The sequence below is a fragment of the Echinops telfairi genome, unplaced genomic scaffold (genome assembly GCF_000313985.2).
Source record: "Echinops telfairi isolate 266 unplaced genomic scaffold, ASM31398v2 ScPeMD7_11;HRSCAF=52, whole genome shotgun sequence".
NCBI lineage: Eukaryota > Metazoa > Chordata > Mammalia > Afrosoricida > Tenrecidae > Echinops > Echinops telfairi.
The window spans coordinates 10,338,152-10,351,158 of NW_022103908.1; the positions used below are offsets into that span (position 1 = coordinate 10,338,152).

The 13,007-nt window shown below is 39.4% G+C and overlaps 1 protein-coding gene across 2 annotated transcripts in view; it reads right to left on the minus strand.

The window, feature by feature from the left end:
* PIBF1 (progesterone immunomodulatory binding factor 1) overlaps positions 1–13,007 on the minus strand; it is a 295,171-nt gene that overhangs the window by 69,302 nt on the left and 212,862 nt on the right. For both annotated transcript variants that reach the window (XM_045287163.1, XM_045287164.1), the window contains exon 15: positions 12,658–12,788. In XM_045287163.1, the coding sequence (XP_045143098.1) occupies positions 12,658–12,788 (131 nt within the window). The remainder of the gene's footprint in view (positions 1–12,657; positions 12,789–13,007) is intronic.

The window sequence follows — 13,007 nt, forward strand, 5'->3', positions numbered from 1 at the left end:
GCATTAGGTCCTCATTTTTCCCCTCCCTCCCCGCTCCCCCTGGGGTAGTAAAATTAATGAGGAATGTTTTGCTCCATAGGTAAAACATCTTATTTTGTTTTAAAAATAGAGACCCCTTCATTAAATCTTAACAAGGCTAAGATAAGCTAGGTGATAATGGTGTCCAAGAGATTCATGGCCACAAAGTAATTACAAAACGTGGAAACCAATGTAAACTGTTACAAAATAATGGCTCAAGGTATATCAACTCATCACTGTCTCAAGTGAGAATAAAGAAGTGATCACAGTGTGCTTACTACTATAGATTTAAAAAGCTTGCAGGATTGGTTCTGGGGCTCTCCAACCAATTTGGTTGTATATTCCTCATGACCACGTAGTTTGGTTACCTGGATTTTCATTAAAGGCATGCCCAGTGTTAACATTGCCTGTTTATAGTGAGAATGAACTCAATGGAGGCTGAATTTATGTGAAGAATCAAAATGGAGTTAGAGTTCCCATTGTAAACCATACATTTGTGTAAACCAATTACTTAGAATTTAATCTGGTCAGATAAACCAGTTAGGAACAGAAATGGGAGTAGCAAGAACAAGAGGGTAAGGGGAAGGTAGGAAGCGGAGGGGAGGAAGGGGGAACCAATCTCATAACTCCCCTTCCCTAAGGGGAGGAACAACAGAAACCATGGGGGAAGGGAGACAGTAGACAGTGTAATATATGAAAATATCAATAATTTATAATTTATCAAGGGGTCACGAGGGTGGGAAGGTGGGAGGGAGGGAAAAAAGAGGAGCTGATACCAAAGGCTCAACAGAAAGTAAATGTTTGGAAAATAATGATGGCAACATATGTACAAATATGCTTGATACAATTGATGTATGGATTGTTATAAGAGCTGTAAGAGCCCCCAATAAAATGATCTTAAAAAAATGTCTAAGCTATAGTGCATTCCCTTCATTGATCATGGTGTTTATTAAAATTCCTCCACTCAAACTTGGGTCGGCGTGCTTTCTTTCTGCAAGGACTCACTGATGGCTGCTTATTTTAGGAAAAGTCTTTGAAATCTCAGATGCTGTTCTCTGTGATAGCTGGGCACCGTCAGATCCCTTCACCATACTTTACTATCTATCCAAATCTCCAGTGATGACCTCAGTATGTAAACACTGAGCAGAGCCACATCCTTAGAACAACTACTCGTCCATTGATTATGCCTATGCCTAAGGTGGTAGCTTCAGCTCATCCATAGGAGATGCACATACCCACACACCCACTTCATATTAGATTCTTGAATAATTACATTTCAAGTAACGTCCATAAGACATTTGAGATTTCTTATAATAATAGCATCATTAAACTAGCCAACAGTACAGATTTAAAATACTAAGGAGAAAAATATAAGGAAAGGTTTTCAATCAGAACACATGGAAAGGCTCACCTATACAAAGCAAAAAACCAAATTAATAGTAGGGCAATGGAGAGATAAGTATAGAAGTTTCAAAGGGATAAAACTGACTTGAACAGTTAAAACCTTGGCAGTTGAACCCCCCTTTGATGCATACTGGACCTGATCCAGTTTTACACATTTTCTGTAATTTTGTTTGTTTGTTCATAGAAGGGTTTATCTCAGATGCGTAACATCATTGGGGGCCACCACCCTTTTGAATTTGTGTTATATGTTTTTCGGTATATGAAACCTATGATTGGTGAGCCTATAGGGACAGTTAGTAGAATAAGGGTTTCTGGGAGAGCTGAGGGTGGGTACAGTAGTGATGGTGGTGGTGGTTCGTGTGTGTGTGTGTGTGTGTGTGTGTGTGTGTGTGTGTGTGTGTAAAAGTGAGAAGAGATGATATCAAGGAATCCAGGAAAGAAAAAAATGTTGGGGAACTGACTGGGGTAGCAATTGTGCAATATTGCTTGATGTGATTGAACTATGGAATCATATATGTATTATGTGTATGTATTAACTTCCAATTTAAATCAATCAATCAAACATATTGCAATGGCAGAAAAAAATCCAAATTAATAGAACAAATTTACTTAAAAATAATGAGAAGTAGGCACAAAACAATAATTTCAATAATATTCATAGGTAAGATATGTTAAATTACTCTTTAATAGGCAACCCCAATTTTAATTTTTATATTTTATTTTGTTGTTGAGAATATACACAGCAAAACCATATTAATTCAAGTTTCTATGTGTACAATTCAGTGACATTGGCTATGTTATTCAAGTTGGGCAACTCTTTTTCTCAGCTGTTCTTCCCCCATTAACATACCTTTACTGCCCTGTAAGATTTAGGTCTTTCAAGTTGCTATTGTAAACTTGATCCCATTTATAGTTCTTAAAAGAGCATAATGCTGATCATGGCAGACTTTTTTTTAACTAGTTAAGCTAAATTGTTATTTGGCTTTAAGGATAATTAAAGGGATCATATTTGGCTTATGGTTTAAAGATTACCTCAGGGGAAAAAAGAGAGAAAAGAAATAAAGACTATCGCAGGACAATAATTCCAGGGGTTCATCCAATCTATGGACCCAGAAAGTCTGGAATTGGGGAATATTTGAAATTCTATTTTGCATTCCCCATTCCTCTTTTGATCAGGATTTTTCTGTAGAATCTCTGATAAAATTGTCCAGTAGCCTGGTACCATCCATGTATTCTGGTCTCATGTCAAAGGAGCAGTCATTCATGGATTAATTAGCCACATATTTCATTTCTTCTTCTTATTACTGACGCTTTCTTCCAGGAGTGTAGAGACCAAAGTTCACAGTTTTAAAAATAAGAGGCCATATTTTTTTACTTCAAGGAATAACATTATGGTTTCTGGAAGAACTGGGGAATTCCAGGGATTTAAGACAAAATAGCCTACATATTCCCCCTTGTAAATAATTCACAGCTTCATTTAGATTTGTCCCCTGAGAATAATGACCAGTTTCCAACTGGGCCATAGACTCAGTTGTGTGGCATAAAATCCCAACACATATCACCTCGCCAAACCTCAGTTTTCTCATCTGTAGATGTGGAAAATAATACTCAACTTAGTCAAAGGGATATGTGAATTATCTAATGAATGATTACTTAAAGTACAGAACCCATAAAGCTCTCTATGAATGTATTACTAACTTAGATGAAAGACAGGCCTCAGAGGAAAACAGTAATTAAATGCCAGTAAATGTAAGCATTGCAGCAAAACAAAACACAACAAATTGGCTTTGGGAGTTAGGTGCCAGAGATCCTCCTGAGCTGAAATGAACCGAGTGATGCAGAAAACAGAGTGTCCTGTTCTATAGGACATGGCCAGGATCACAACCTAATCAATCTTTAGCTGGAATCATTTCAAGGGAAAATATTTTTCACAATAGACAAGAACTGAAACACACAAAAACTAAGTAAAAAGAATTTTTCAAGGAACATGTGTGTGCTTAGATTCATTGGCATGTATAGGCATACACACAATATATAAGTATGGAGTGACATGAAGTGTATTACCTCACCCACACAAGGACCTTCCACTACCAAGAGCCTTATTAAATGAAATGCAGTGTGGTAGGAATGGAACGCCGAGGGAATCAAAATATCTGGATGGAATAATTCCTAAGTTGTGTGTTCCACGCAGTATTATTTAAGTTTTTCAAGAACAAACTACTCTACAGTTAGATTTTAAAAAATCGCAAGTTCGTAATTGAGAATAAACAGTGGATGGGTAAACTTACAGAGTAGGTCAGTTGTTTATCGGTAAGATGAGTTTATCATGGACTGACTGCAATCCATGGACAATATCTCCATCATTAGGATATGTGGGTATACGTTTTGAAAGTCTTCTCTGGAATATTCCTAAAAGTACTTTTAAATCACAAGGGAGACTACCTTCAACATGTGGATGTTTAATGCTGAATTTGACGATGAGTACAGCAGTGCTCTTCCAGCATGTATGTAATAATTACACAACGGCAGGCTAGCTTCATAAGACACATTTCATAACCCTGGAAACTTACCTTGAGAAAGACAAAGCTTCTAGGTGTGACTCATAAAACAACGACAAAACAAATCTCCTTCCAAGCACATCTACCTTGAATGGTATATTACACCCATAATTGTTCAATGCCCGGTTAATTATTACTCAGAAACTCATGTTTATGGCTCTGTTTCACCTGCAATATGAAAACATATTCCTGCTATACTGCTCCCTAACTTCCTGGATCAATATACCCAGGCTTAGCCCGGGAAGAGAAGTTGACAACGTAGGCTATTCCTCTTTAGCTACTAGTAAAGAATAAACTAAGATAAGAAAAGAGGGCAAGACAAGCAATGTTCATTTCCACGCTTCCTTCAATTCTGAATCATAGTTCAAACTACAGAGCACAGACGGTCTCTAGTGGTGCGGAGGAGGACAGGTAACAGCGCTAACCCTGACGGCTGACTATTACATAACAACAGGGAAATTTAAAGTAAATAATGGCATCTCCAATGTTAGCTTTTAAAATGTCCACAATGATTTTACTTTAGTGCAGATTTTCTCTAACCTTTGTAGACACTGAATATAGGGGGAAAACAGCTAAATATTTGCGTGGTGGCTGTGGTATAGTGGTATTTAATTTTCTAAGAATGTCATAAGATTCAATTCTTTAAAAAGCTTTTAATGTGTAAGCTAGAGAAAATGCTTTCTGATATTCACACTAAGATACTTTACAAACACTTTCACTAAAAGAAACTAAATCAGGTTAAACGTGTTTTTAGAGTCTGGGAGAAGGAGCCTTACTAGAAGCTTGGAATGGAATGTCACTGGTCAGAGAAGGGGTAAGGGAACACAGGGTTGTGGCCTATCCTGTTGCATCTGACTTGTTGAGGGTACCGGCCTCTTTTATGGCTTCATCATGACATCCTTTTTAAGGTAACCGGAGTACACCTACTGCTAGACTTCAAAGCCTGTAATTAAACTACTGAAAGCACCTTAATTTCTCATATTATAAGGTTGTCGTTGTTCTTAGGTGTCCTGGAGTTGGTTCTGATGACAAAGACCTTAGGGCACAGGGTAGAACTGCCTCATAGGGTTTCCTAGGCTGTAATCTCTGTAGGGAAGCCCTAGTGGCATAGAGGTTATGCGCTTGCTGCGATCAGCAAGGTCAGCAGTGTGAACCCACCAGCCACTCCACTGCTCCCATAAATAGTTCTAGTCTGGGAAACTCACAGAGGCAGCAGCTCTGCTCTCTCCTACAGGGTCCCTGTCAGTGGGCATCAACTTGATGGCCATGAGTTGACTAGTGGTAGCACAATCTTTACAAGAACAGTTCATCTATCAGGTCTTTTTACCCCAAGGAGTGGCTAGTGATTTTGAACCAGTAGCATTTTAGTTAGCAGCCAAATGCTTAACTATTGTGACGTCAGGGCTCCGTTCATTTACAAAGTAACTGCTTCAATTTGAAATATGATTCCATATGAGAAATTCCAATTCACTATCTACTAAGATATTCTCTAATAAAATTATGCAACAAGCCAGCTGTAAACAGCCCAATGCTGCCCTAGTAAAGAATAGCAGTTAAATAAATAATTCACATAGTTTTCCTGGTTATTGTTGTTATTAGTAAGGTAGTTCCAAATTTGGCCTAATTCAACATATTTGAGGAAATTTTAATAGTAATTATTAAGATAAATTTTCACTGAAAAATTAGTTGAATATATGACTCTGGAACCTGCTCGTAATTGAAGAATAGGTAAGGCAAATGGAAGAAATGATGAAGTAAAAGAGTCGAACAGAAAATTTCAACGGCAAGCTCAAGAAGACAAAGTAAAGTATTATAAAGAAATGGACAAAGACCAGGCATTAGAAAAACAAAAAAGGAAGAACATCCCCCTAGGATGTCTTAAACTGAAAGAACTGAAGAAAAATTCAAATTCTGTATTGCAATACTGAAAGAGTCTATAAGCAAATTATTGAATGGTGCATGTAGTTTTAAAGGAAGATATATCAAAAAGAATTAGTCAACATTCAACCATTTCCAGAGGTAGCATAAGATTAAGAACCAATGGTGCTGAAGGAAGGAGAACAAGCTAAACTAAAGGCATTATCCAAAAACAAGGCTCCAGAATACCGACTGAAATGTCCAAACATGGTACAGAGAGGAACTGGAAACACAGGGAATCCAGGGCGGGTGATCCCTTCAGGACCAGTGGTGTGAGTGGCAAAACAGCAAGGGTAGAGGGAGAGTGGGTTGGAAAGAGGGAACCGATTACAAGGATCTACATGTGACCTCCTCCCTGGGGGACGGACAACAGAAAAGCGGTGAAGGGAGACGTCGGACAGGGCAAGATATGACAAAATAATAATTTATAAATTATCAAGGCTCATGAGGGAGGGGGGAGTGGGAAGGGAGGGGAAAATGAGGACCTAATGCCAGGGGCTTAAGTGGAGAGCAAATGTTTTGAGGATGAGGGCAATGAATGTACAAATGCGCTTTACACAATTGATGTACGTATGGATTGTGATAAGAGTTGTATGAGCCTCTAATAAAATGATTAGAAAAAGAAAAGAAATGTTCAAACAAACTGATGAAGTACTGGAAGAACTCACTGGTCTATGCCAAGAAATTGAGAAGACAGCTAGTTTACCTAGCTAATTGACTGGAAGAGATCCATATTTGTGCCCATTCTAAAGAAAGATGGCCTAACAGAAAGCACAACTTACAGAACATTAAAATTGATACAACATACAAGTAACATTTGAAAATTATCCAACAAGAGTTGCACCAGTACATCCACAAGGAGTTGCCAGAAATTCAGGTCGTATTCAGAAGATGAAGTGGAATAAGGGATATCATTGCTGATGCCAGATGGATCTTGAATGAAAGCAGAAAAATACCAGAAAGAATATTTACTTGTGTTTTATTGACTATGCCAAGGCAATGGACCGTGTGGACCCTCAAAATCTATGGACAGCCTTCAGGAGAACTGAAATTTCAGATCACTTTATTGCGCTCATGCAGAAGCTGTGCACAGAGCAAGCGGTAGTTGTGTGAAGAGAACAAGGGAATCCCGCAGGTTTAAAATCAGGAAAGGTGTGTGATAGGATTGTATGGTCTCACTATATTTACTCGATCTGTGTGCTGCGCAACTAACCTGACAAGCTGGATCGGAGGAAGGTTCATTAACAAACTTTGATATGTAGACGAGAAAACCTTGCTTGCTTAAAGTGAAGAGGGCTTGAAGCCCTTGCTAATGAAGATCAAGGATAAACTCATTGCCATCAAGACGATGCCGACTCCCAGCAGGCTAGAACTGCCCTGGGAGTTTCTGAAACTCTTCACAAGAGTTGAGGGGCCAGAGAGGCTGGTCGTTTATTTTTATTTTTTAGTAAGCTCGATTTTGTGGGCACAGGTGACGCAAAGCACAGAGCTACCAAGGCCTTCATGAATGGGGCCCGCCAGGTGTCCAAGAGTCCAGTTAGGGGTGTATTTGATCCACAGCCAACCGGGATGAGGCGCTTCTTGGCCACCATGTCCTCAAACTCATCCGCATTCAACTTGGTGAAGCCCACTTCTTGGAAAAGTGGATCTTAGGGGTGCCTAGGGAACTTGGCCCCGCGTAAGGTCTCGATCACAGGCTCCTTGTCTTGAAGCTGGGTGCGGGTGGACACGATGACTTGGCCAATGTGGGCTCCAGCCACTGTGCCTTGGGATTTGCCCAAGCACCTCGCATCCCAGTTTGGAGCCTGTCAGTCCCAGCGCACGACAACATCTGGATGCGGATGATGTGGACAGAGGCGGGCAGCCTCCAGGGCTTTAGGAGAGCTGCTCACATCATCATACTCCAGGTGGCCACACAGTGGGAATTCACCCACCTTTGCCTTCCCTCGGCCGAGGTCACAGATGCGAACCTTGGCATCAGGGACACGCAAAACGGGACTTTGCGTAGGGCTTGTTCTTATAATAGCGCTAACATCGGGCAGGACAGCGGCCCAGGGGGACACCAGGATTGAGGTGGCACACCGAAGGAAAAGAAAAGCTCCCAGGTCTGCACACGACTTAGAGTCCGCCTTTTTTCCCCTCTTTCTAAAGCCCTCCCATCTTCTTGCGCAAGTACTGTAGAGTTCCCTAGACTGAGCGCGTAGGGACGCTCTTCCACTCCATCGAGACCATAAAGGCAGCAGCGCTGTGCGCCTGCGCCTGCGTGCCTAGCGTGGCACGTGCACACAGCTCCTGGGTGGGTGGCTGGCGATGGGGAGCTAGTGCGTGGCGGGGCAGCGAATGGGGCCTCGCTGCATGGGAAGGCTGCGGGTGGGATTGGGGACCGAGTTTTCGCCCCAGCTGGGCCTTCACTGTGAAAGAACTATGGTTCTCGAGTGCAGTGGAGGGTTGGTCCCCAGGGTGGGCTTGGGACAGCCGAGCCTGGATTTCCCAGAGGGCAGGGCCCAGGCCGCACGCTGCGCCCTGGTCATTCCTGGGGCAGGGAATGCTAGGCAGGTGATTTTGAACAGAACTTGTAACCACTACATCACCAGAGCTCCTAAGATCAAGCACAGCATCTTTCAATATGGATTACAAGTTAATGTAAAGAAAAGAAAAATCGTCACAATGAGACCAATGGTAACGTCAAGATAATGAAGGATTTAATGTTCTTTGGATACACAATGCTCATGTAAGCAGCAATTCTAAGATTAAACCACATATTGCATTGGGTAAAGGTGCTGCAGTTAACTTCTTTAAAGTGTTGAAAATCAAGCATGTTACTTTTAGGGCTAAGTTGTGCCTGACCCAAGCCTTATATGTATGTGATGTGATGTATGTTGGATACGGAATAAGAAAAGACTGAAGTACAGATGCATTTGAACTATGGTGCTGGCGAATAATATTCAAAGAACCAGGGACTGCCAAAAGAACAAACAAACCTGTCTTGGAAAAAGTACAGCCAGGATGCTCTTTAGAATCAACAATGGCGAGATTTTGTTTCACCTATTTTGAACGTATTATCAGGAGAGATCAGTCTATGGAAAAGGAGCTCATGCAGAGGGGCAGTGAAAAAGAGGAAGACCCTCAAGGAGAAGGATTGATGTCTTCAGGGGTTGGTGCGCTAGAATGGGATCTAGTCCCCTTTCTCTCTCTTTCCTTAGTTTGCCCCCATGTAGGCGAGGAAGGCCTGCTCATCTCCCTAGCGTGTTGCTTGTGTTGTCCCCTATATCACATTCTTCTGGGGAGGTGGTCAGCCTAGCTCAGATAACTGTAATCTGCTTTATGGAAGCAGATTGGCAGGACTTTCTGCCATGGAGCCGCAAAATGGATTTGAACAGCCAGTCAGTAGTTGAGCACTTAACCATTTGCATCACCAGGACACCTGTGGCTGGTAGCTGTCATATTGGACATATAGATATGGAGCATTTTCAACCTTATAGAAATTTCTGGAAACAGGAAATACAGATAAACCCCTCAGGACCAATACTGAGAGTAGCCATACCAGGAGGGTAAGGGGAAGGTGGGGGAGAAAGGGAGAACCAATCAAAATGATCTACTTATAACCCCCTCCCAGGGGGGTGGGCAACAGAAAAGTGGGTGAAGGGAGACATCTGTCAGTGTGGGACATGAAAATAATAATTTATAAATTATCAAGGGTTCATAGGGGAAGGAGGGAAGGGGAGAAATGAGAAGCTGATACCAAGGTCTCAAGTAGAAAAAAAATGTTTTGAAAATGATGATGATGATAACAAGTGCACAAATGTACTTGACACAATGGATGTGTGTATGGATTGTGATAAGAGTTGTATACATCCCCAATAAAGTGATAAAAAAGTACTAAAAAAAGAAAAAAAGAAATTCCTATTGGAAATGTGGAGGTTTAGAGAGTTAACACGATGAGTTCAAATTAAAAACAAAATTCCAAGCTAAATTTGAACCCGTGCAGCCCATGTATAAAGTATCTAATCCCTATAATTATATATGCAAATAAACACACACATGAGGGATACAAAAAAAGGAATTTTTTTTCAACGCTATATAAATTAAAAAAAAAAAATAAAACAACGGTATCACCTTCAAAGTACTCTCCATTATACTTAATACATTTGTCAAATCTGTGATTCCATTCTTGGAAACATTTTTCACACTCATCTGTTTGGAAACATTTTTCACACTCATCTGTTTGGCTGGCTGACAGCACCTCCCTTGTTTTGTCTCCACTTCGGTGTTGTCAAGTCACTGTCCTTTCAAGTCCCTCTGCTTTTGCAGAAACAAGTCAGGTAAGTCGGTGCACGGGGGCATGCTGGTGTACTGAGGTGGCTGCGTGAGCCGGTGCATTGTCACAGTGGAAAAACCAGGCCTAGGTCTGCAATAAATCAGGCCTTTTTTGTCGCACACTGTTATGTAATCTTTTCAGAACTTCTAAACAGAAAGCCTGATTAACAGTCTGACCTGGTGGAATGAACTCCAAATGCACTATGAGTCGACATTTTCATTTGTTCAGGAAGTTAATGGGGGTCCACAATGAGGTTTGTCATCAATCAACATTTTACCTTTTTTGAAATGAGAAAACCACCTAAGCTGTGTTCAATATCACAATAGTTTCTGCAGCATTTTTCCTGAGCAGGAAACAAAAATTCACAGCCGCATGCTATTCCCTTAAATCGGCCATCACAAAAAATGAGGTTCAAGCGAAACTACTTTTATGAAAAATTCACTGTGACCAGAGAAAACCTTCCCAGGCGATGCCACTGGGTGTACTAACTCAGAGCAAGTTGTTCCATGTTTGCCAACAGGAAAAATGTGTACTACAAAAGGTCCGCCTAGCGGATCTGTTGTCTGTTTTTTGGGGGTTACCCCTTTATATGTATGTATGTGTGTGTATATATATACATACATACATACATACAGTATATACATAACTTTTATTATGGATTATTTAAAAAGAAGAAAACATAAGAAATATGTCACTCAGCTTCAACAATTATGAAGCCATCAAAGCCCCATTTTTAACCATCATTATACAATGAATGCAGTGTTACAATTTCTCCCCCCTTCTCTTCCTTAATATTACTTCAATGAAAATTTATCCCTTGTGCCGAATAGAACATAGGGAGGCAGTGTGACACAATGGTTAAGCGAATAGAAAGTGCACAGAAAGCAGCTAAATCTGGATTCAAATTTTGACCTGCAACAAAGCTAACTGCTCAGAGGACATATAATCTCCTCAGTGTTGACTTTGCTCATCCTACATAGCTATTATTATTATTTATATGAAACTTATCAGCTTTCTTATTTTAATTCTTAATAAATATTGAAAGAACTTTATTTGATAATTGTAAAGATGATAATATTTCCTCACGATTTTCCTGTATCCTACCCTTCAAGGTTATAAAGGTGAAATGAGACTATTATAAAATAAAACAAATATGTAAAATACAACAAAAATATGCAACCTGGGCAAGTTTCATTTGGGCTTCCTATCTCAATTTTCCTACGATACACAAGTATCTGGTGAATGGTGACATACTTTCTATTTTTCCTAATATTTATTTGTGGAACAATTAATTAATATTGACAATCTAAAGGGAGTTTCAAAAAGCTTCTGGAAAGATGGAAATAAAAGATAATGCATTTTTTCCATTAATCTTTTGAAGATCTTTTAAATATTTGAAATCTTTTAAAATTATAAATATAATTTTAAACTTTAAGTTTAATCAAATAATCATTGCTATTTATTTTGAAGTTTAAAAATAAAATGTAAAGTAGTGTATCATATTTAATAAATCAAGATCTAGAGTAAAGTTCTAGATCAATTATTTTGAGAGGGTAGAAATGTGAGGGGAAGGTAATTATTTTTCTGATTTATTGAAAAGAAAACTCATACTCTGCAGTGAATTACCAATATGCCAATTCTGATGATGCAGTTGAGGAAACTTGGACTTAACTACTACTTTCTTACTGTTTCCCAGTCTCTTGATTTAACAATTTCTACTCCCAATCTCTCAGCTTAAAACATTTGTGTCATTTAATACTTAATCAAAAAAGTGTAAATTATCAAATAGAAAACCAACCAACCAGTTATCCACTAATTAAAACCTCTTTCTTTACACATTTCACTTCAATGTAAAAGAATTGGAATGATGATATGCAAGAACATTACAGAATAGGACTGGTTTCTAAATGGAACAAGTCTTTTAGATACGCGCACAAGTAAGAAAACATTTTCCATCTAAAGAAGTGAAAGGAATTTATATATTTACATTTAGCTTTTTTTTCATGGGTGGGTTTTCACTTAAAGGGTCAGGAGAAGAAAAACCTAAAAATTCCTTGGCAAAGTCAACAGAAATCTAAGTAAATGTGTACTTTTACCTGTTTAAAATGTCAATTTGACCCCATGAGTGGCATGTGGATCATAATCCTTCTCTCCTTTTGGTCCAACCCATATTCCACTATAGAACCGGAGGGAAGAAGTAAAGGAGAGCTGCTTTGTGCTCCAAGAGGGGCAGAGTGACTGTTGTTAAGGGTAACATTGTTATTTTCAGGGTGAGAATTCTGATCTTAAGGTAGAATGTGAACACCTGACATGATGTGATCTAGTTTTTCCAAGGAGAAATCACAGTACTTCAAAGGCAACTTCATTCTTTTCATTTACACCTGGAATGAGTACAGGGCAGCATATATTTGCTATTCATAAAAAGATCTGTAGATGGCTTACCTGACATCTGTCTCAAGTTGTGCGACACATTCCTTTAGTGAATCAATCTTGGAATCTCTCTGGCGCACGGACTCTATAAGATACCTGTACGGTTGCTGTGTTTGGTTTAGCAGTGAATTGGCCCTGTCAAGCTAAAGAAAAACAGACTTTATTAAAATTTAGAAAATTTCCAACAAACTAAAATTACTCAGAATGTTCTCGTACACATACAGCATACCAACACTCCTTTATATAAACTGTTTGAAAATGTTTTCCTTCTGTAATTTTTGAGGATTAAAAGATTGTCAATAAATATTGCTACTCTTTATAATAATACAAACGATGTGAATAGGAATGGAGGTTTTTAAATA